Source organism: Panthera pardus, unplaced genomic scaffold (assembly GCF_024362965.1).
Source record: "Panthera pardus isolate Hobbes unplaced genomic scaffold, ASM2436296v1 HiC_scaffold_16, whole genome shotgun sequence".
Taxonomy (NCBI): Eukaryota; Metazoa; Chordata; class Mammalia; order Carnivora; family Felidae; genus Panthera; species Panthera pardus.
The window spans coordinates 148,195,238-148,218,032 of record NW_026526721.1 but is presented as its reverse complement, the minus strand read 5'-3'; the positions used below and the strand labels follow the sequence as shown (position 1 = coordinate 148,218,032).

The 22,795-nt window shown below is 49.6% G+C and overlaps 1 protein-coding gene across 1 annotated transcript; it reads right to left on the bottom strand.

The window, feature by feature from the left end:
• Positions 1-624: 624 nt before the first annotated feature.
• LOC109248809 (basic salivary proline-rich protein 2-like) lies at positions 625-2,666 on the bottom strand. Its single transcript, XM_019418821.2, has 3 exons — positions 1,743-2,666; positions 1,574-1,653; positions 625-1,290 (listed from the first exon to the last, which is right to left on the bottom strand). The coding sequence occupies exons 1-3, from the start codon at positions 2,664-2,666 to the stop codon at positions 1,284-1,286; spliced, it is 1,011 nt and encodes a 336-aa protein (XP_019274366.2). The 3' UTR covers positions 625-1,283.
• Positions 2,667-22,795: the final 20,129 nt, after the last annotated feature.

Sequence of the window (22,795 nt, the reverse complement as noted above, 5' to 3'; positions counted from 1 at the left end):
AGTTTTACTTGTACTTATTTAAGCGTGTATAAGTTCTACATAAATTGGATCACCGGTTCTAAAGCCACAAGTTCTGAAACCAGAAGGATCTCGTGTTGCCCTTCTACATACCTTGCCTTCCTCCTGGCCCACCTCATCCCCTATTTGGTTTCTCAAAAATCTTTTTATTTGGAAATATTTCAAATGTGCAGAAATGCTTTAGTACACTCTGTACCAGATTCACTGATTGTTAATATTTTCTCCCATTTACTTTACCATTTTTCCTATCAACGTGTTTTTTTTCTGAATTACTTGAAGTTTAAATTGCACACATCATGTCTGCACACTTCAGTGTATTTCTTTTAAAATTTTTTGATGTTTATTTATTTTTGAAGGAGAGAGAGACAGAGTGTGAGCATGGGAGGGGAGCAGAGAAGGAGACACAGAATCCAAAGCGGATCCAGGCTCTGAGCTGTCAGCACAGAGCCCGACGCGGGGCTCGAACCGGTAAACCACGGGATCATGACCTGAGCCGAAGTCAGAGGCCCACCCGACTGAGCCACCCAGGTGCCCCCTCAGTGTATATTTCTAAGAAGAGGGATGTTCTTCTGCAGGACCATAGGACAAGTTGTCAACAGCAGCAAATTTAACATTGATCCAATACTTTAATCTACTATCAGGATTCCAACTTTGTCCATTGAAATATCCTTTATAGCATTTCCTTTCCTTACACATTACATTAAGGATCACATTAAGCTGTCACGACTTTTTAGCAACCTTAAGTCTGGAACATTTCCAAGCCTTCTTTTGTCTTTTACGATGTTGACATGTTTGAAGAATACAGCCCCTACCTGCCCCTTTTTAATAGATGTTCCTCATTTGGGGTTGGTCTAAGGTGTCATCATCAGATTCAGGTTGTTGGTTCTCCCTGGAATACCGCACAGGTGATGTGTTCTGAGGACATGATCTCCGTCTGCTCTCATTGGTGATGTTAATTTTGACCACCTGGTGAAGGAAGATGTTGTCCACCTGCTCCTTTGTAAATCTGTCCCCCTTGCTGTTATAAGCCTCAACCATCTATAAGCCTCAACCATCTATATGGAGAGACACGTTAAGCCAAGGAAACATCTGTTCCCCAGCAACATCCGCTCTACCGTTAGCATCCATTGATGATTCTTGCCTGAACCGGTCTTTACCGCACCCTTCAAATCCTCTACGAGTATTTGAAACCAGGTTTTCTATGCTTCAGCTTCCTTGCGTCTTTGGTTCTGGTCAGAATCCTGTCCGTGTCTTCCCAATGACCTCTATGACCTTTGGGCAAAGAGTGGGCCGAATTAGTAGACTCAGCGGTCTCAACTGGAAATGAGCTAATGTGGGTTGTTCCGCGTTAAACTGTCCACCGGCGATTTGCATAGTACAGTGGCTTGTGAACACTTCCTGTATCCTTTTCGGATTCCGCCCGCCACCCCCGCCGCCCCCCTGCTTCGGTGGCATTTTGTTCAGACTGCCATCAACAACTCCCGTGCCCCTGTCCCCTGGCTCTGCCCTCCCCCTGTTGAAGCCTCAGGGTTGCTTCCCTAGGAGACTGCCCGACCTGCAGGAGCGCCACGCCTGGACTTCATTGCTTTGGTGGCAAACTGCACGCGCGAGTCCCGTGCTCCCCTTAGATTGACCCTAGACGGACAATAAGCGCGCAAGTGATAGAAAAAGCGCGCGGGGAACGGTAGGATAGCTTTTCCCCACCCAGGTATTCCGCTGGGTACCTCTCCGAGCCCGGCCGCAAAGGGCAAGGCGCAGGGCAGGCCTAGGGCCGCGGCCGCAGGGCAAAGGGGCGCGGCTGGCGGCAGCCGGAGCGCGATCCCCCGGGCGAGCATCCTGGAGGGCGGCCCGCAGGTGGCGGCGCGGGCCGGCGGGCGGGGCGGTGGAAGGGGAGGGCTCGGCGCGCGTCCGGCGGTGACGGCAGCGCGGAGGGGAGGTGCGAACCGCCCGCCCGCCCGCCCGCTCGGGAGCCATGGCGAGAGGCCGCGCCGCGGCGCCCGCATCAGTGCCCGCGTCTGCAGCAGCGCCCCCGCCCGCCGCCCCGGGGCCCACCCCGCCGCCGTCCCCGCGCGCCCCGAGCCCGTGACGCCCGCGCGCCGCGAGCCAGGCGCCCCCCCTCCCCCCGGAGAGGGGCTGCGCGCGGGAGGGAGCGCGGGGCAGCCGAGCACCCCGACGACCCCCGCGTCCCGGAATCCCGGACCCCGAGCCCGCGAGCGCCAAGTCGGCGGCGGGCAGCAGGGGGAGGGGGCGCCGAAGCCGAGCCCCGCCGCGTGCACCCCGGTGCCGCCCGGCCGGCTGCTGCGGAGGGAACCGGAGCCGCCGGGCGGCGGGGGGCCCGGCCGGGGACAACGGGGAGGAGGAGGCGGCCGGCAGAGCCGAGCGCTCGGGTAGCCCCGCGCGGGAGGCCCCCGGGACCGCGCCGGCCACGGGGCCGCGCTCCGAGCGCAGCTCGCAGGTAAGACTCGGGTCCGCGCGTCCAGCTGGGGTGGGGGCGGGGGGAGGAGGGACACGGGTGTTCGGGGAGTGTGGGCCCGTGCTGCGGTGGCGGGAGACGGTGGGCTCCGGGGCCCTGAGGGGCAGTCCCCCTCTGGCATGGACCACACCTGAGGGAGGCCTCCGTGGGGCCCAAAAAGGTGCCCACAGGGCATGGTGGCGGTCACACCGCGTGGCCTGGATTCCGCGCTCCGGCACTCTCGAGAGGACAGTGAGGCGACCTTCAGAGAGCCCCGAGCTGAGCCCCGAGCTGAGCCCGGCCAGAGCGCGAGCAGCACCCCGGTCCCCACTCAGCCGCAAAACTTAACGTAAATGACATCTTCTGGTGGGTCCGGGACCGGACGGGTGGCTTTTAGGACCCTTCCTTTCCATTCTGAGACTTAACAAGTTCACTTCTGTCACTGTTTGGACATGAGTTTTTAAATCCTTTTTGAATCTACCAGGTCAGCGTCTTGCAGGTAAAAACAAACGTAACGAAATGTAGTTTTTTTCTTTTGTGGAGTTGTGTTTAGGGAAGCACAAGTGAAAAGCCCAGCTGCTCCTAGGGCTGGCGCTGGTTGCGCACTCCCGGTTCAGCCCGCGTTTTAAACCCTTCCCTGTACTTGCTCAGAAACACATCAGCGTTCCCTTTGAGCACTTCCGAAGTACGAGTGTTTAGGCCTCTGATTTTTTTTTTTTTTTTAAGTTGCTTTCTGATATTCTCCACCAGAACTTAATTGCTTCAAACAAATGTGTGAACATCGTCGGTGTTGTCTGCAAGTCTGTAGGCAGAATGAGTCCCCTTTCCTGGAGCATCGTTTGTTTATCTGTGGCAGGGAGTGACAGACTGGGTCCTTTTCAGTTTCCAATTACAAGACCAGCAGAGACTGAGCCTTGCTCAGCTCTGAGCACTCTGCGCAGGGGAGGGTCTCCCCAGTTCCAGTGGAGGATGATAGGCAAGCCGTGTTGCTGGCAATTTGAGTTGGACCTGGAGTGACAGCATCTCTCTCTCTCTCTCTCTCTCTCTCTCTCTCTCACTCTCTCTCACTCTCTCAGTTCGCAAAGTGTGCCCTTTGATCTCTGACCACAGCTTTATCACAGAGGTGCCCAGACAAGCGTAGGCTGAGCCGCCTGGAGAGCTGAGCAGGGCTCAGGGGTAATGAGCTGGGTTAGAAAGCCCATGTCCGTGTGCAGCAGGTTTGACAAGAGTTGGGTCTCACCTTGGCCCCAGTGTGAGCTGGTTCCTGGTTGACTCCCCAGGGGCCTGTGAGATTTGGTTACCCTAGCTCTTCCTGGAGGGTGTCTCTACCCTGGCTGTGTGGCTGGTGCTCCTAAAAGGACCAGGCCTTTGAATGGGAAACCGGGATTCAAATTCCAGCCCCTCTCTCTTTACTGGCTTTGTGACCTTGGGCCCAGATTTAACCTCTCTGACCTGGCTTTCCCCCTCTCTGGGGTTGCCTGCCTCCCCGGAACAAACATGCATTGGATTGTTGCAGGGATTACAGAGTGTTTTCAATGAAAGTGTTTGTAAAAGTTTGACTACACGACATGGGAGGTTTTCAGGTCTCCTTGCAACATGATTAGGGATGTGACTGGTAACCCTTTTCAGCTCTAACAGGGATAATAAAGCAGATATTATAATACTAATTATCATCTTTCTTATGGGTTTACCAGGAAGGTCAAATCAGATCATTGAAAAGGGCTCTGAAACTAGAGCAATATTTCTATTGCAAGGAGTTCCTAAGCCATCAGTTTCCAAACCAACAGCACCTATGTCTCCATCTGATGTGGACTGTCTTTTAGTCGTTGCTTTCTGAGCCCCTGCCTCTGACCTTGCACACAGAAGGTCTCTAATTGTTAGGTGACTTTTTTTTTTTTTCCTATTAAAGTTTTATTTACTTTTGAGAGAGAGCGTGAGCGGGGGAGGAACAGAGAGGGAGACACAGAATCTGAAACAGGCTCCAGATTCTGAGCTGTCAGCACAGAGCCCGACACGGGGGCTCAAACTCGGGAACCGTGAGCTCGTGACCTGAGCCGAAGTCGGACGCTTAAGCAACTGAGCCACGCAGGCACCCTGTTAGGTGACTCTTGAGTTGACCATCTCATGTATGTTCTTAGATGTTATTTTATGGTCTTGAGAGAGTGTCTTTTGTCTACAGACACACTGTTGAATGGGGCTTCTGGTTCCTCCCCACGTTGTTTGCCTTCTTTTTGAACAAGTATTACCTATTCTGAACAAGTATTACCTATTCTGACTTGCCTTCTTATTAGGTGTATCCAAATGGAGGCCATCTGCCGTGTTGAAAAATTCAAAGTTTTAGTGGAGAGACAGTAACTAACAGCATACGTGTAAATCTGGATGCCTCCAAGCTATGTGTAATACCAATGATGTGCAGCTGCTTAAAGAGATGCTTTGGCATGTGTTTTATGAAGGGACATGTGGCTTTATTATTCATTGAGAAGCTCATTTAATTACATGTTAGTAGTGCACCCGAGGCGGAAGAGGGTGGAACACAGGTGGAAGGCGAGTTCTTGACATCCTTGTTTGGGCTTCTGGTCCCGCATTTGAGGAAAGGCTGCTCCCAGCCTCACCTGGTTAGTGGGAAGAGGGCTGTAACTCTCTTTGAAGACTAGCGAATAGCAGTGACTTTTTTTTTTTTTTTAAGTTTATTTCTTTATTTTGAGAGAGAGAGAGGGAAAGAGAATCCCAAGCAGGCTTGCACCATCAGTGGAGAGCCCGACGCGGTGCTCGAACCCACAGACTGCCAGATCATAACCCGAGCTGAAATCAAGAATTGGATGCTTAACCGGCTGAGCCACCCAGGCGCCCCGTGGCAGTGACTTCTAGTGACCACTCACAAGCCTTGGGAATCTTTTGGCCTCAGTGTCTCAAGCTGTGAAATGAGTTATATCGATATTTCTGAAGCTTGTCCTGTAACCTTCAGGGCAAAGAACTCTGGAAAGAGGGATATGGGAGGTGCAGCCCGAGGTTTCTGGCACATTTCAGTGAATTTTTCAATGTGAGTTCAGTGATTCCTTTAATGGAGAATAGGATGCAGGGTTCATCTGTTTTAATGTAAAAGATGCTTTAAATTGCTGCCTTGAGTCAAAAAGTACTTGAGGACGATGCACTTTTTCTCCCCCGAGGCTCTGGGGGGCTTCCCTGCGGCATGTGTACCCCAATTTGAGAATCTTGGAGCTGGATTATTTCTAGCAGCTTTGCTAGTTCCGGGCTTTATGATATGCTAGGACTGTTAAAAGCAGAAGGTACTCTCCTCCCCAGAGGACATGGATTTTATAGTAAGAGCTGAAAAGGATGCTCTAGTATTGAAGGGAGGTAGGTGTATTATTGACTTAACCACGAGAGTATAAATTATCTGGATTTGAATGTTAAGGAAGACCATACTCTGGGTTTACAGGGGACTTTGAAATCTTTTTTTTTCTCCCCCCAAAATTTGTTGAAGATAACCGTGAACCTGTGGATCAAGTGATTTGACTTTTTCTGAAAAGTATTCCTTGTATCATACCATTCAGAACACTTCATTCTTTACTGCGCTCCTCCTTAATGATTAGACTTAGTTACTAGACAGTGAGATTGTCTTTTTTTTAAGTTTATTTGTTTATTTTGAGAGACAGTGTGCATGGGAGGGGGAGAGAGGCAGAGACGGAGAGAAAATCCCAAGCAGGCTCTGCGCTGATGTGGGGCTCTATCTCACAAACCATGAGATCATGACCTAAGCCGAAATCAAAGAGTCAGACACTTAACCGACTGAGCCACCCAGGCACCCTGATAGTGAGATTATTATGATTAAAAGCTGCTGTCTCCTGGATTACGTTCACACAGATTAGCTATTGGCAGGTCCTACATTGGCTTACGTAGATGCAGGTTTGTATATGTCACTTAAAATGGGTATTGATTAGAACCAGGGTCAGGATTTTGATTTTCCTTCTCTAGGTTTGGGGAGGAAAAAGCATCTATGCACATGGAGAACCCTGGGATTTTCAAAGTTCTCCGTCACTTCTTCTGGTTGTTTTGGTAAAATCAAAAAGTCCTTCCAGGCAGTTCTTTAACATCAAGAGCCTATGCTGCGGGCCTGGGGTTTTATGATAGGAGCATTCTACGGGCTCTCACTATTTAAGTTTTGCAAAAAGTTGAGAAGGTGTGATCTAGTATAGGCTTGCCTCCTTTTATTATGCTCCTTATCAAATAATTTCCAGTTGGGGATGTGGTCAAACAATAGTCTCCCGAGTGTTACAGTAGGTTTGGGTTCACTTATGTTATTGAATCATGAATTTGAACCCGAGGAAGCAGGTGAGCAATGAGGGCAGTCGTAGTTCAATCCTTGAAGTTGTCGGAAGACCTTTGGGAAACTTTTCCTGGGAGAGTGTAGGGAAAAAATTTCATTGAGACTCTTTATGCCTAAGGGGACCGAGAGTCCAGATTTATGGTGGGACCACTCGGCCGTGGCCTGGGTGGAGGAGGGCGATGTCCAAGAGAGGGGGATACTGACTGTTGCCGGTCGTGCGTCTCCTTTGGTCCCCGCTGCCCTGGCCCCAGCTGGTTGCAGAAGCATAAGGCCTCACGATGCAGCCCATGGCAGGTGGGCCTCCAGTGCCAACCAGCATCACCTGGGCGCCCTGCACACCTACAGAGACCCACACGCAGCCCCAGACCTGCTAAGTCTGAATCTGCATTTTATTTATTTATTTAAAAATTTTTTTAATGTTTATTTATTTTTGACAGAGAGAGAGAGAGAGAGAGAGAGAGAGAGAGAGAGAGAGAGAGAGAGAGAGAGAGAGAGAGAGAAACAGAGCATGAGTGGGGGAGGGGCAGAGAAAGAGACGCAGACTCTGAAGCAGGCTCCAGGCTCTGATTTGTCAGCACAGAGCTCGACCTGGGCCCGAACTCACGCGAGATCACGCGAGATCATGACCTGAGCCGAGGTTGGACGCTTAACCGACTGAGCCACCCAGGCGCCCCTGAATCTGCGTTTTAAACACATCTCTGGGTCGTACTGATGTTCAATGACCTCTTTCCCTTTTTGGGGTTCCCCAGAATGTTCTTCCCCCAGGCACAAGGCCAGACTTGGCATAGGTTGGGAAGAACACGTGGCCAGCACATCAAGTCCCCTGCGCACTGAGGGGCGCTGGGGCTCAGAGCTGGGTTCAACCTCTTGCCCGCCCCTGAAAGGACAGGGGTGGGGGCTTCTCAGAAGAGATCGCCGAGCCTGTTCCCTCCCCAGCGCCCACCTCTTCCCTGCAGCTGCGGGCAGAGACGTGTAAAATGGGAAGACCCAGGGAGGGAAGGGACACACGGTCGCCTCTCGATCAGCAGTGAGGAGAAGCAGTCCAAAACGTGGCCGTTTACCCCGCTTCCGGCCGCAGCACACGCCTGAAACGTGGGGTGATGTCTCGAGTTCTGAAAAATGTGCCAGAGCAGCAGTTCCCCCTAAGTGCTAGCCGTGTAGTTGGAGAGTCTACCGGACGCTCACCTCCTCTTTGTTGTGCCAGGTCACGGGACATTGCTAGACAGAGTGGCGGAGTGGAAGCCAGACAGAAGGTGGGGGGGTCTGACCCCAGCCTATAGGTAACCTTCCTCGCCCTCTCTTCTCCCCTCCCGCTTTCCCAGCAGCGACAGAGTTCTCGGCCTAGGGTGCCTCGTCCGTGACCTCACGTAGGGATGGGCGCAGGGAAGGCGCCTTTGCAGAATTCTTCTTTTCTTGCCCCAGACCCCAGTCTGAGAGATGAAATACCTAATGTGTCGGCCCTCTTCTATTTCGTTTTAAAAAGTTGTGGCGAAATACACATAACAAAAATTCACCACTGTAGCCATTTCCCAGTGGACGGTTTCATGGCATTAAATACGTTCACACGGTGGTGCAGGTAGCACATTCGTCCATCCCCCCCGTGTACCCACGAAACACTAACTCCCAGTTCCCTTGTCCCTCCAGCCTCGGGCGACCACCGTTCTACTTTCTGTCTCTGTGAGTTTACCTCTCCAGGTACCTTGTATAAGAGGAATCATACGGTTTGCTCTTTTCTAGCCGGCTTTTCTCACTTAGCATAATGTCTTCGAGGTCCATCCACGTTGTAGCATGTACCAGAACGTCATTCCTTTTTCAGGCCGAATAATATTCCATTGTGTGTACGTGTCACATTTTATTTATCCGTTCATCCATCTTTGGACGCTTAGGTTGCTTCAACCTTTTGGCCACGGTGAGTAATGCATCTATGAACATGGGTGTACAAATATCTGTTTGAGTCTTTGATTAACCTTCTTTTGGGTGGGTACCCACAGGTGGCATTGCTGGATCCACTGGTAATTCTATGTTTCGTTGTTGAGGAAGCACCATACCTTTTTTTCTTGATGGCTGGATCATTGTTTTTGTCCTACCAGGAAAGCACAAGGGTTCCAATTTCTCTACATCCTCACCAACACTTGTTATTTTCAGTTTTGGTTTTGTTTTTTTCTTTTCTTTCTTTTTGTTGTTTTTTTTCTTTTTCTTTTTTTTTAATAGTCATCCAAATGGATGTGATGTGGTTATTTCTTTTCGTTAGTTTTGTTTTGTTTTGTTTTTTGGTTGTTTCTTTTGAGTCACTTTTCTCTATTCTGTTATTCTCTCCCCACTAGCCACAGTTTTTGCCCAGCTTTGAGCTATGGGGAATGCCTGAAAAGTAGAACTCTTGCTTCAGTCCTTGCTCCTAATTACCGTTTAACTCTGTGGGCATCGCACTGAATTTTACTTAGTAAGTGTGCTGGCACTCAGATTACTAAGGCTTCTAGAAGCTGCTGTCTGTGAGTTGATGATCCTTCCTTCCATTCTTCTCTCTCCTTTTTAATTTTGAATGGAAATTGGTGTGTTTGAGTTGGGGGAACAAGGTGGACAGCAGTAGAAAGCCAACTCAGTAAGGCAGGACATCACATTTTGCGATTCTGAGTCCAGCGTTCTAAGAATAAATTTCGTTTGCCTGTTGGACCTTGCCTTCGAGTGGCAGGTGTTTGTTTGGTGGTCTGACATCTGCAGGGGTCTGGCAGCACAGTTGTAACGTCGGGGCCATGTTTTTGTTGTTGTTTAAAAGAGTGGTCCAAAAATGTGGGCCTTGCGTGCATTGCAGAATTTCAAACCTTGGAAGGAAATTGGAGGTTTATTTAAACTAAAGCGACAGGCAGATTCTTGTCGTGTTACATAGTTGGCATTGGTCAGCTTTGTGCCAGGGAGTTAAAAACACCAAAAAAACAAACAAAAAAACCAAACCTATGATTCAGGAATAGCAGCGTAATGGTTTTGAGGAAAGGTGGGAAGAAGGAAAACGAGCAATTTGGTACATGTGTGAGTCATTGGTGCCGTGTGAGTGTTCCCAGCTGGACGCAGACTTTCTGAGACCATTGGTTCACTGGCTTTTGCAGGAGAGAAGAGAACAGTGGCATCCAGACGGCGGGTATTTCATTGCAACCTTTGCATCCAGAATATGTTTTAAATGCTGAATACTGTGGGAAATGTACAGTGGTGTTTTATGGACTTGGGGGTGGGGGGAGTAGCTTTATTTCCGTTCATTTGTTAAAAAAAAAAAATCCTCCAGGCTTAATAATTTGGATAAACTGACACTATTGATACGTTTGAAGCCATGTTTTTTTTTTTCCCCCCCTTTAAGATTGGTGCTTTTTCAGGGTTAGGTGTGTTGAACCTGGCAAAAAAACCCAAAAAACAAAAAAACCCCTCCTGTTTATGGCAGCCAGTTTCTGAATCATTAACTTGTATGGTAACCTCATAGGGTTATTAAAGGGATTACATGAGTCAATATGTGTGCTCGGCTCATAGTAAACATTTTGTGTTAGGCATTATTGTTGTTGTTGAACTCCTTATGAGCTGTTCAGCCACACATAATTTCATAGCACACACTCTGTGCCATGCCCCCAGGGTTCGTGTTGGTTTTCATCTTTATGGTACTGACAGGGATGGTCCCCATGACCTAAGGCAGTGATGTGGGCTGTGGATTTTACTCACCTGACCATTAACTTCCCTCCTTTGGCTTTGAGGAGAAACGGTTAACCTCCAAGGATCCCAAGGCATCAGAGAAATCACTTTGGACTCGATAGTTGGACACAAATATCAAGACGTTTCAAAGGTCTCTTGTGGAAGAGGTGTAGTTTGGTGTTAAATATTTTGAGAAAATATCCATCTGGGGAAACAGAAAATTCTTAATACCGTAACAGTAGATAAAAGGTATGACAAGCAAATCACTGGGAAAATAGACTAAACTTTTGACTGATGCAGTAGGTGTGTGGATACCGTACTTGGAAGGAAGGAAAATAGTTTGTGTTAAGAGATTACAAGAGGAATGCCGTAGCAACTATTGGATGTTAACTTGAAAAACTTTTAGCTAAGTCTCTTGATCCTAGAAATGATACCCCTATGGAAAGGAACAAAGAGAATAAAGAGGAGAGTTTGGTTATTTCATCATCAGACTTTTATCCTTTTTCGTAATCCTTTGTATACTGACGGAAGAGGCAGCGTGGCGGAGAACCTCAGCAAGACCACGTGTGACCCTTCGCCTCGCAGACTCAGAAGTTGCACGTGCGTTTGTTAAGCAGGGCAGAGCAGGGACGTAGACGTTGTGAAGAGAAGGCCCATAGCGGGGCGCGGTGTCGCGGGGCACGGTGTCACGGGGCTGGCTTCACTCCGTGAATGTGCCCAGGCAGGTGTGTGGTCTCAGGCTCTCAGGCCTTATCTGCCACCGGACTGACAGACCCGTGCTGAAGCTCTGGCTTGGCTACAGGTGAGAGAGGGTGGTGACTTCAACTGGGCAGTAGGTGGGCGGTAGTGTGGATGGACAGAAATGGATTCCTTTGGGTGGCCTTGAGGAGCTACGGCTTGCCATGTCTTTGAAGAGATGGTGGGAGGGTTAGGGAGGTCAAGGATGAGGCTGCGATTTTTGAATTGGGTTGACTCCATTGTGATAACTCAGTGGCGCAGGGGTTAGGACTTGGCAGGATCCCGTTTTGAACGTGCTTGGAGTTTGATGTGCTTTGGAGGTTCCCTAGCGAAGGCGTTTAAGGCAGTGGAATGTCTGGGTCTGAGGCTTGGAAGAGAGATCTGGGTGTGAGGTGAGGGCTTGGGGGCCATCCCCGTGTAGATGGCCGTAATGTCATGTGGAGAAGAACTCCCAGAGGTCGACCAGGAGGAGACCAGAAGTGCACGGGGAGGGAGTGTTCTGGCAGCGATGAGTGGGGGTTCGTGGGGTCACTCTGCTGTGGGGGGCCAAGTAAGATAACAGCTAAAATCTTCTTTGGGTTTGTTTCTACTTAGTTGGTATGACAAGATCTGTAGAGTTGTGTCAGAGGGGATGCTGGCCTAGCCTTGGAAATAACTTAAACAGTATGTTGACTATAAGGATTCTTGTGTTCATGAACATTAGGTTTCATTGCCAAGCATCACGTACGCTTGTTTCATGGGTGTCCATGTTTTATGAATTCTCGTAATTCGTGAGCTCTGAATTCGAGATTTTGCCGCACTTTCTTGTGATTCCTACACATTTAACTCGAGGTTTTATAGTGTGTATCGTTGGAGCTATAGAATCACGGTAAAATTGGAGGGAATTAGAAATTGCTTGCTCGAACAAAGATAACTTCTGCAGCTCCACCACAATGGAAAAAAGATGCAGTCTGACCATACTAACCGCTGGTGAGGATGTGGGACAAGTGGAAGTCTCACGCGCTACATACAAAGAACGACCACTTGGAAAATTGACAATATTGGGGCACCTGGGTGGCTCGGCTGTTTGAGCCTCTGACTCTCGGTTTCAGCTCAGGTCATGATCTCATGGTTCGTGAGCTTGAGCCCCGCGTCGGGCTCCATACTGACAGTGTGGAGTGTGCTTGGGATTCTCCCTCCGTCTCTTTCTCTCCCTTCCCCTCCCCCCCTTCCCTCCCCTGTGCATGCGCATTCTGTCTTTCTCTCTCAAAATAAATAAACTTAAAAAAAAAATGTCAATATTTACTAAAGCTGACCATATCCATTATGACTCAAAGATTCACTCCTGGGCATATACTCAACAGAAATGCATGCTGTCTTCTTGGTTAATAGCAGCTTTACTCATGTTAGCTCCAAACTGGAAAAAACCCAAATGTCTATTCCCCAGTGACTGTAAAAACAAATCATGGTTTATCCATATAATGGAATACTACTCAGCATTAAAAAAGAATGAAATACAAATACCTGCAATAAATAGATGAATCTTACAGACAAAATGTTGAGCCCAGGAGACCAGAAATACAAGTATACTCTATAGGATTCCATTTTCAGGAAGTTCAAAAGCCGGCAAAAGTATCCTGGAATAAGGATCAGAAGAATGGTGGTTACCTACAAGGAGGCATTGACCGTGCAAGGTGGATAGGCACATAAGAATTAATGGCCCTGAATGTGTAAGACAAATTAAAGGTTCTAGTTCATTTGGCAACTATTAGATTTTAACGCAACGTGATGTAACATAGTTCCACAGAATTTACCAGTGCCTTAACCTGTGGTTTTCATCCCATTGCCCCCACCCCCTTGGTGCATACACATACACCCCTAGTAGATGGTCCTCAAGGCAGCTGTTCCTCAGTCTTTAGGGTAGCTAATGAAGCATGGGTGTTGAGTGTTTCTTCTTTGGTTCACACAGGGAGTATTATCATGGTGGCCCAGGGTCAGACGTAGGGTGAAATGATAGAGGCACTTGCCTACGGTACAAAATTTAAGTCATCAAGACAAATAATATTTTATGGGGTGCCTGGGTGGCTCAGTTGCTTGAGCGTCTGACTTCGATTCAAGACATGATCTCGTAGTTGGTGAGTTCAAGCCCCACGTTGGACTCCGTGCTGACAGCTCGGGAGCTTGGAGCCCGGAGGCTGCTTCTGATTCTGTGTCTCCTTGTCTCTCTGCCCCTCCCCTGCTCGTGCACTGGCTCTCGTGCTCTCTCTCTCTCTCTCTCTCTCTCTCAAAAATAAGCATTAAAAAAGAAAATAAAAATATTTTAGTGCAGTGTTTCTAAAAAAAAAAGCGCAAAGAAATCTGTGATGAACAAAATATCGACATTTGCAATAAAGGCAGAATCAGTATTACTGATTTTTTTCCCTTTTGCCTCATGCTCCCACATGGCTTGAAGGGCACTGTCGTGGGCCCAAAGATGGAGCAGGACAGCGTGAGGCTTGAGAACCAGAGTTCTTGGCCTGGATGTCCCGCCTCAAAAGAGTGAAAAGTGAAAGGGCAGGTTAGTAAAGAGGGAATGGCAGTTGAATCTGCTAATGCTTTTTGTGTTTTGTGAATGGAAGCAACTGTGTTGTGTCTTACAAGGATTCTTCTCAGCGTATTCAACATTCTGAGAAGGGAATAATGTGTAAAGGCACTTATGGTGGTCCTTCACATACTGTGATCGTTCTTTTAAGTTTTTGTGGATTTTGTAGTGTTCATAGCAAGAGTGGCTTGATGCTGAATTAAAATAGGAAGTTGTCTCTGACCCTCCCCCGTTCATGCTCTGTCTCTCTTGGTCTCAAAAAAGTCAATGAAGGTTAAAAAAAAAAAAATTAAAATAGGAAGTTGTCAAGGCTTAGATAACTGTTTCATGGCGTTAACAAGATGTAAAACACTGTCTTTTAGTGCGTAACAGTGTTTAATAGTAGAGAAAAATTCATGGTTGCCCCCCTTTTAGCTAGTCCTGTGGTTGCTATTGATAAAATTACCTGGTAAGCAGGGTAGAATCTAGTGATTTGCTAGCCTCTGGACTGCAAGTTTACAGACACATCCTTGCTATTGTATGTTACCAAGCGTGGTTTCTGAAATGTGTCCTTCTTTTTGTCTTTTTCTGGTGAAAAAGTCCCATGTATCCTGTCCATTTGGCTCCTCTTTGTGGCCAGGATGTGTCGTCTGGACTGAGAGAGAGAGAGAGAGGTCCCAGATTTTTTAGCTCCTCTTACAATTGCTATGGATACGATATCCGTGCCAACTGGAGTCTCCTGTCTGTCCTGTTCCAATAGGCTTCCCCTTAGAGGCTGAAATGCTTGCCCTTCCTGATGCTAAGTATAGGTTGTTCAGTGTATTAGAGGACTTTTAAAAGTGTACTATATGGGAATTAGTTCCAAAAAGTTATTATACCAGAGAGGGGTAAAGCTTCCCAGCCCTTTAAAACCTCACTTCTTTGTTCACATCCTCCCCAGCCCCTTTCCAGTTTTGCTGTGCATGGTCTTCTCCTAGCAACACGCAGTGGTCAGTGGGAAAGTCAAGCTGGCTGAGAGCCTCCCCACCACAGACTGTCCTCTCCAGCCACCAGGGCTCCTGGAGGAGCCCCTACCCTGTACCCTGGCAGCAAGGCACACCTGGTGGCATACTGGCCTTTCCTTGTATCTGCAAAAGTTTTTCGTTAGGAGTTCCATTGCTTTAATAAATCCTGGGTCATTCAGATCTGTTCTTTCTTCTTGAGTTAGTTTTGGTAAGTTCCGTATTTCAAGGAATTTGCCTGTTTCATCCAAGCGGTTGATTTATTGGCATAACAATTATCCTTTTAATGTCTGGAAGATTTGTAGTGGTGCCCTACCTTTTATTTCTGAGCTGTGCCTTTTGTGTTCAGAACGCCGCGGTTCAAAGGAACTGTTGGATCGGAGTAACTCAGCTCAGGAAAGTGGGTGGGGGGGGGTAGTTTTGGGAGAGGGAGGGGGGTGGGTGGAGGAAATAAAGCCTGGAGGAGGGAGGGCAGAGTGGCGGGGACTGGCCGTTGTTGGACGCCGCCTCTCTGGGGAGGAGCTGCTGGGGGAGAGAGGTCACGTGGGCGGTGAGCTCATTAGGCTGGGGACACCAGCTGTGCTATTATTAGGGCTTTTAAAGTCCGTGGCAGATGTTCTTAGGCGGAGCTCCAGCCTTGTTCACTTCCCACATATGGCATAATACAGTACATGGAAAAGGAACGCCTCGGTAACTGATAGCTTTTCCATGAAACACATCACTCCTTTTTCCCGCGAACTTTTCCCTCCTCTCTCTCTCTCTCCCCCCGTGTCGTTTGCTCTCTCCGCTGTTCCTTGTCTTTTTCTTTCTGTGTTGTCAGTTTCTTGTCTCTTTTTCCCGCTTTGTCTCTCTTTCTCTGTTTCTCTGCCGTTTGCTGTCTTTCTCTCCCTCCCTCCCTCTCTGTCTCTCTTTCTCTGTTTCTGTTTGTCTCTCCCTGTTTCTATTTCTGTGCTGTTCCCACTCCCCCCAGCCCTCTCTCAGTCCCTCCCTCCTAGACTTCCTTCTTCCCTCCTTTGAGGCTCTCTTATTTAACCCCGCGTGGGACTAGGAAAGGACAGAGTGGCACGTGGACAAAGTTTGCCCATTTTAGGTTAAAAGTGAGCCTCGGCGTGTCGTAGAAAGTGTAAGGAGTGCAGGTAAGTCCGAGGGTGATCGAACACTGGAGATTGTCTGGTCAAGAGCCTGTTCTAAGTGGCACGGTTAGCTTGCTGCTCTCTCCGCTCCTGGGGCGCGGCAGTGGCTCTAAGGCCCCTGCAACCGGACAGACCGAGGAGCTGGCCAGGGCACTGGTTGTTTCCGTGCATTTTTGCACACAGTTTGTGCGTTGTCGTCTGGCCGCTGACCTCTCCTGCCACCATTGTCCTGGGACTCACTGACCAACTTTTATCAGTAAGCTTCCACGCGGCCCTTCCCTTGCCCCTCATTTGTATAGTAATGCATATCAGCTGGGAAACACGAGGTAGCGTCCGTATCAAACTGACTTAAATTTTTGTTCTGGGAGGCACTGAATCTCTGCAGGGAATGTGCTGTTAAGTGATAGGACCTCAGTGTATATTTTTAAAGCTCAAAGTGATGCAAGCTTCATTATAGAAGGGTCCTGGTGTTTATTTCAAACTGCTGATGTTTGAAATATTTATGTGACTTTTGTAGCTACGACCCAAATTGATGATATTTTAATTTCAAAAATAATGAAATAATACGTGTATTAGCGTCATATCTTACTCTGTTAGAAATAGATTTCAAGAAGAGCTGCTGTAACCTGGATATTTTTCCCCAAAGGGAAGTAAATATAACTATTTTAGAAATAATACTTCATTGGATTTTACCAATTATTTTGTTGTTTTTAAAAAAGGTATTAACAACAACAACAAAAGCCCAAACTATAGCATGAGATCCGCACGAGAAGAGAGATACTGAACTAGACTTGATTATTCTTACTGATTTCTCTGCTCATTCAGAGATTGAGAAAGAAAGCCAAGCGTGGTCTTTTTTCATTTTCCCTAACTTTATCTGAAGAACGGGAATCTTAAAGTAGGAAGTCTTTTCCCATGGTGGCCGCCCCAGCTCTTACAGACTGGTAGGGGCAGGTGCTGTGGCTCCAGGCTGTGGGGGTGACAATGACATGTGTGTGTACCTCATGGCAGTATATTTGCTGAGCAGCTTATGCGTATCCCAGAAACATTGGTTCTGATTTGTAGGTCTTCAGCAGGTAAGCATCTGCTTTGGTTGTGGTCAGTGCCTTCTAGGCAGGATGAGGAGCTGGAGATCTGGTTAGAAGAGTGAACGGAAGTGTGTGTTGAGTGGCCTCCCTGGGCCAGGCGTTGAGGTATGACTGTAACCTAGACAGCCCAGGTCTGGGGGCTGGTGACAGAGGCGCCATTGTGTAGCAGGTGTAGGCTGTAATGCCAGGTAGTGACTACGGGCGATAGGGAGGGAAGGGTGATGGAGGCTGGAGGGGCCATGAAGGCATGCTTAGGGAGGTTATGGGTGAGCAGAGACCCCAAAATGGGGAGGAGGATGAGCCATGGGAAAACATGCGTCCTCTCAGAGCAAGCCCCAAGTTCCCAGGCCTCTGCAAGAAGGCTGGTGTGGCTATAATGCAGGGTACCCCCCCACTGCCCCCCAGGAAAGTGGATGTGGATGAGGGGGATGGTCAGGACAGGCCTGTGTCCCACTGGCCTGCCTGGCTGTGGTCAGGAGTTGAGATTTTATTTTTATTTTATTTTATTTTCATTTTATTCATTTTAGAAAGAGTAGGGGAGAGGGACAGAGGGAGAGAGCGAGAGAATCTTTTTTTTTTTTTTAATTAAAAATTAAAAAAAATATTTATTTATTTTTGAGAGAGAAAGAGAGCATGAGCAGGGAAGGAGACACAGAATTCACAGTAGGCTCCAGGTGCCCAATGTGGGGCTTGAACTCATGAGCTGAGAGATCATGAACTGAGCTTAAGTCGGATGCTTAACCACTTGAGCCACCCAGGCACCCCAAGACAATCTTAAGCGGGCCCCACACTCAGCACTGAGCTTGATGCAGGGCTCGATGCCACGACCCTGGGATCATGACCCGAGCTGAAACTGAGAGTACATTCAACTGACTGAGCCACCCAGGTGCCCCAAGACTTTATTTTGCGTATGTTTGGAAGGAAGTTGCTGGAGAATTCTGAGCCGAGAGGGGGGTGATGTGAGAGGATTTACTTTTTGAGTGGGTCCCCCAGCTGCTGTGAGGAGAGCCAGGGTGTGGGAGCAGGGAGCAGGGAAAGGCCCAGGGAGAGCGGTGGCAGCTCCAGGCCAGGGTAAGGATGCCCTGTGTCTTGGGGTAGAGACTCAGGACAGCTGGCCGTGGCTGTGAGGACCTGTGACAAGGAAGAATCTGGGGGTGATGCCTTAGCTCCCCTACGTTCTGAATGGAACTTTTAACACCAGAAAACACTTACCTGGTTTAAAACTCCTGGTGTTAAGTCATTCTGTGTAACTCATTGGTCAAACGGCTAGTAGGGGCTGCTGGGGCTAAAGTTTACCCAAAAAATGAGTGGGGGTATCTTCATCTCAAGCCCGAGCTGGAGGCTGAGAGGAACGAGAATGCTGTGCTCCTCTATAGCTGAGAAGTCACTCTTCTGGGCAGAGGGAAGAAGGTGAATCTCACACTTCGTCCCAACTGAACGAGCATGAAGTAACCATGATTATAGTGAACTGTAGCGATTTGAGTTTTCCATTGAAAAATTCCCGAAGATTCTTCAAGCAATTCTGATAATATTTTCTCCGTGAATGTTGCAAATTTGCTTAGTCTGTGTCTGGATATAGCACCCTCTTTGAAATGTACTATTTTAAAAATGCTTTCTCTTATGAATGAGAGTGGGGTTGTCTGGGGACACGTTGCCAGTTTCCTCACGATGCAGGTGACAGCATTTTCCCCCAATGAGGATCAGAATTTCAGGAACTAGAAGGTTAGAAAAAATACTAAACAGCTGATCCAAGGTTTATCATCATCACTCTTGCTTACCTCATAATCTGAGATTATTTCCCTCCCTGCAAGGCCTGACCTTGAGACTTGGCCTGGGGAGAAAATCCGACTCGGCCACAGTTCCCTGGAAGCCAGCGAGAGGATTCTGCTCCTTCACCTGCAGGCTTGGAGGGACTGAGTTAGGAATGCTTAGCAGGTTGCTTTCAAAAGCACGGGCTGAGCCACCCAGATGCCCCGCCGAAGTATTCTTTCCAGCCTCTAAACACGTCTTGGCCTTTCCACTGTCTTATTGGCATCTGAATAAATAAATACCAAGTTATTAGGAACCAAATTAATGCTGGGATACCTGTGTGGCTCAGTCGGTTAGCATCCAACTTTTGCTCAGGTCATTATCTCATGGCTTGCGAGTTCGAGCCCCGCATTGGGCTCTCAGTTGTCAGGGCAGAGCCCGCTTCTGATTCTGTGTCCCCTGCTCTCTCTGCCCCTCCCCCACGAGGGCTTGCTCACCCTCACTCTCTCTGTCTCTCTGTCTCTCTCTCAAAAATAAACATTAAGGGGTGCCTGGGTGGCTCAGTCGGTTGAGCGGCCGACTTCGGCTCAGGTCATGATCTCACGGTCCGTGAGTTCGAGCCCCGCGTCGGGCTCTGTGCTGACAGCTCAGAACCTGGAGCCTGTTTCGGATTCAGTGTCTCCCTCTCTCTGACCCTCCCCCGTTCATGCTCTGTCTCTTTCTGTCTCAAAAATAAATAAACGTTAAAAAAAAAATTAAAAAAAACAATGCTGATGGCCATTTCAGTTATAAATGTTGGCTACCAGACAATTGTCCTATTTTACTTCCTCAAGTTTTTTTCTGTCACCCTAAGGCTGGCGCCGATATTTTTAAGTCCCCGAAACAAATGTGGTGGGACTGCTGCCCTCCTTAAAACGAAACCCCATTGTCCTTGAATTAAAAACACTGGCTGCTTTGTTCGGGAATGTGGGAAGGAAGGGATTTTTCCTGTAGCATATGATCGAGTCAGCTCTTTTAGAAACGTAGATCCTAGGCTCGAGTTTCCTCAAGACGTATTTCGATGTGTTTGTTCTGGAACTATCAGCACATCGCATTCTGGGCTCTTTTTAATGGGCGCTGGGTAATTACCGTGGCCTCCCATCTCCGCGAGTAGTACAGCGAGCCATTCAGGAGGAGAGCGGTGGCCCCTGACCCCTCCCCCTCGGAGATGGCATGAGGCGCAATTAGAGAGCCCTTGCAAGGGGCTGAGTGATTGCTGGGCCATAAATAATGCAATCTACCCTGTCTGTGTGTGCAGGCGGCGGGGCCAAGCGGGTTTGATGTTCGGATGCCTGAACGTCGTAATCTGGGTCCCGCGTGCCTGGGCTCTGTGACCTTGGGAAAGTTCTTCTCCGGTGACCCTGTTCTTGCATCTGTAGGATGAGACCGTGTAGCGTGATTGTGGGGATTCGGTGAGGTGACGTGCGGCAAGATTTGCCTCCTCCTTGTTAGCAGCACGCAGCAGGCACTCCTGAAGTTACCTGTCCCTCCTCTGAAACCCTGAGCGTAACCACGTTGCTCTTTGAACTCCAGGCCGTCCAGCCCTTTGCACACAGTTCCTTGCCACATCCACGTTCCCGGCGTCTCCCCTCCACCCCGGCCTGGCCTGTCGTCACCCAGCAGCCGTTGTCCTTCCTTTGCGCCACCCGGAGGAAGTCTGCCTGCCTGCTGAGGGCTGCTGGAGAAGTTACCTGGTCCCCTATCACCCAGCGTGTAGACCCTGCAAAGCGACTTCAGCTGGGCCGTACGTAGGCTCTGCTCAGTCGTTGATGTCGCCCTGGCTTCTCTCTCTGCCTTGTGCCACAGTGACCGTTCTAGACGCTCCACGCCTCTCCCAAACATTTTACCCCCGGCAGAGTGAGCGGGAGCCGGCCGACTTGCTGCCTCCCGGCCTTCATGTCCAGATGTTAAGAGCCTTTCTTCTGTCCCATCTCCTGGGAAGTGACAGAGGGACCCTCTTCCTGCCTGAGGCCGATTTGCGTGGCCTGTGCGTCCCCATCCTCTCCCACCTCCTCAGCGTGGCGCTTGGAGGACCGGTCCTCCTTTCTGTCTCCTCAGCCTCATCCTGTGACCCACTCCGTTCTCTCCCATCTTTCCAGAACCCCTTCCTCCCGTGGCCATGGCTCTTTCCTCCCCTTCACTGCCAGTCTCACTGAAACCTCCTCCCCCCTCTCCCTGGCCCTGTTGCTCCCAGGCACCCGAGCCCATTATTCCCCCGCCAACAGCACTGAATTTGGTGCTAAGTCCAGGGCACACCTAGTCCTGGCATTCTTGACTTTTGACACGCTCACATTCCTTCTGTCTTGGAACGCTCCCCCGCCCCCGCCCCGGGGGCTTCTGGGAAGCTGCTCCCTCCTGGCTTCCCTCCCACTTCCTCCAGCTCCCTGCCTCCGGAGGCTGCAGGCTCCTCTGCCCCCACCACGTAGCTCCTGAGTGCTGGTGTCCTCGCGGTGTGTCACCGCAGCTGAGCACCCTGCCTTGCACACTGGCCCTGGAGGTGACCGTGCCTGTGGCCTTGGTTGTCACCGCCGGCCCAAATCTTGTCTGGGTTTCGACCCACTTAGCTGCCCGCCTGCCCACCGCACACCCCCGTTTTGGGATGCACAAACGCGGCCCAGCTCGTCGCCACCGCTTGCTTCCCCTTTCTGCCACCTCCTCCCTGCCACGAAACAGGTCTGCCTGTGAGCCCAGTCACATGGGGGGCACCCCTGTTCCCAGCTGCTTGGGCAGGAAGCTGGGCCTTCTCCCTGACTCTCCGTTTCCCTCACTCCCGCCCCTTCCCCTGGGCATGTGCCTCCCAGACCTCCCTGGCTTTGGATGCTCTAGTATTTACTCTGCTGCTAAGGTGACCTTTCTTTTTTTTTTTTTGTTTTTTTAGATTTTTTAATGTTTATTCATTTTTTGAAAGAGAAAGAGAGAGAGAGAATGGGGGAGGGGCAGAGAGAGAGAGGGAGGCACAGAATCTGAAGCAGGCTCCAGGCTCTGAGCTGCCAGCACAGAGCCCGACGCGGGGCTCGAACTCACGGACCGCGAGATCATAACCTGAGCTGAAGTCAGACCCTTAACTGACTGAGCCATCCAGGCGCCCCTAAGGTGACCTTTCTAAAGCACTCATCACATCCCTTCAGTCCCCTGCGTACAACCTGTTCGGGAGACCCCCACGGGGCCGAAGAGGCTGCTGCCCTTCTTTCCCTTGCTAAAGCCCTTCCGAACTTTTTGTTTCCTTGCTTGGGTCCTGCTTTCCCTCCTTCCTCCTGGACTTTTCCTCTGCCTGTGGAGGCTGCGCCCTGCCTCTCTCCTCCCTGCAGAGCCTGTTCTGGCATCGTGGCTGATTCCTGCTCACCTTTTAGGTCTGACCCGAGGTTGGCATGGGGAGCCTCTCCTGACCCCAGGTGACTCCTCTGTATCAGCAGTTTTCCTGGTGGCCCGTCACGGCTGATATTTTTGTCTGTGGCCCCCGGGAGGTGAAAGAAGGTCCGTGAGAGGCGTCAGTTGGATGGTGGAGAGGGCACGCAGACATCTGCCCTGGCATGTGGCACTTGACCCAAAGGACTGTTCTTGTCTGTGTCTTACAGGGGGCAGAGCTTGTTGAGATCATTCTTCCCAACGAGTTGCAAGTCCTTTGAGGGCAGGGATTTTTGTTGGGTCCTCTTCCCCCTGTACTCCCAGTAGTACTAGAGGTAGGCAGTAGTGCCTGGCATACAGTAGGCGCTAAATAAATATCAAATGAGTGAAGAGCAAAGGTGATCTTTTTACTCTGGTTCAGTTTTCATCATGCAGACTTAAGTGGCTCTGTCCGCCTGCCAGGGTGATGGAAGGATGTGGATTCGGAAATGGGAGCGGCCCCCTGGAGCAGACTTTCTCTGCAGCCTCTCCGTGCCCTGTTGTCACACATTTGTGGACGTTTTCACATCACCAGCTGTAATCACCAGAGCCATGAAACAGAATTCCTGGGTCATGAGATAGCCGTGGCTGCTCTGACTCATGCCGCAAACTGGGGAAAATTGACGTGTTTCTCGTCCTGAGAATCAGACCGGGCCTG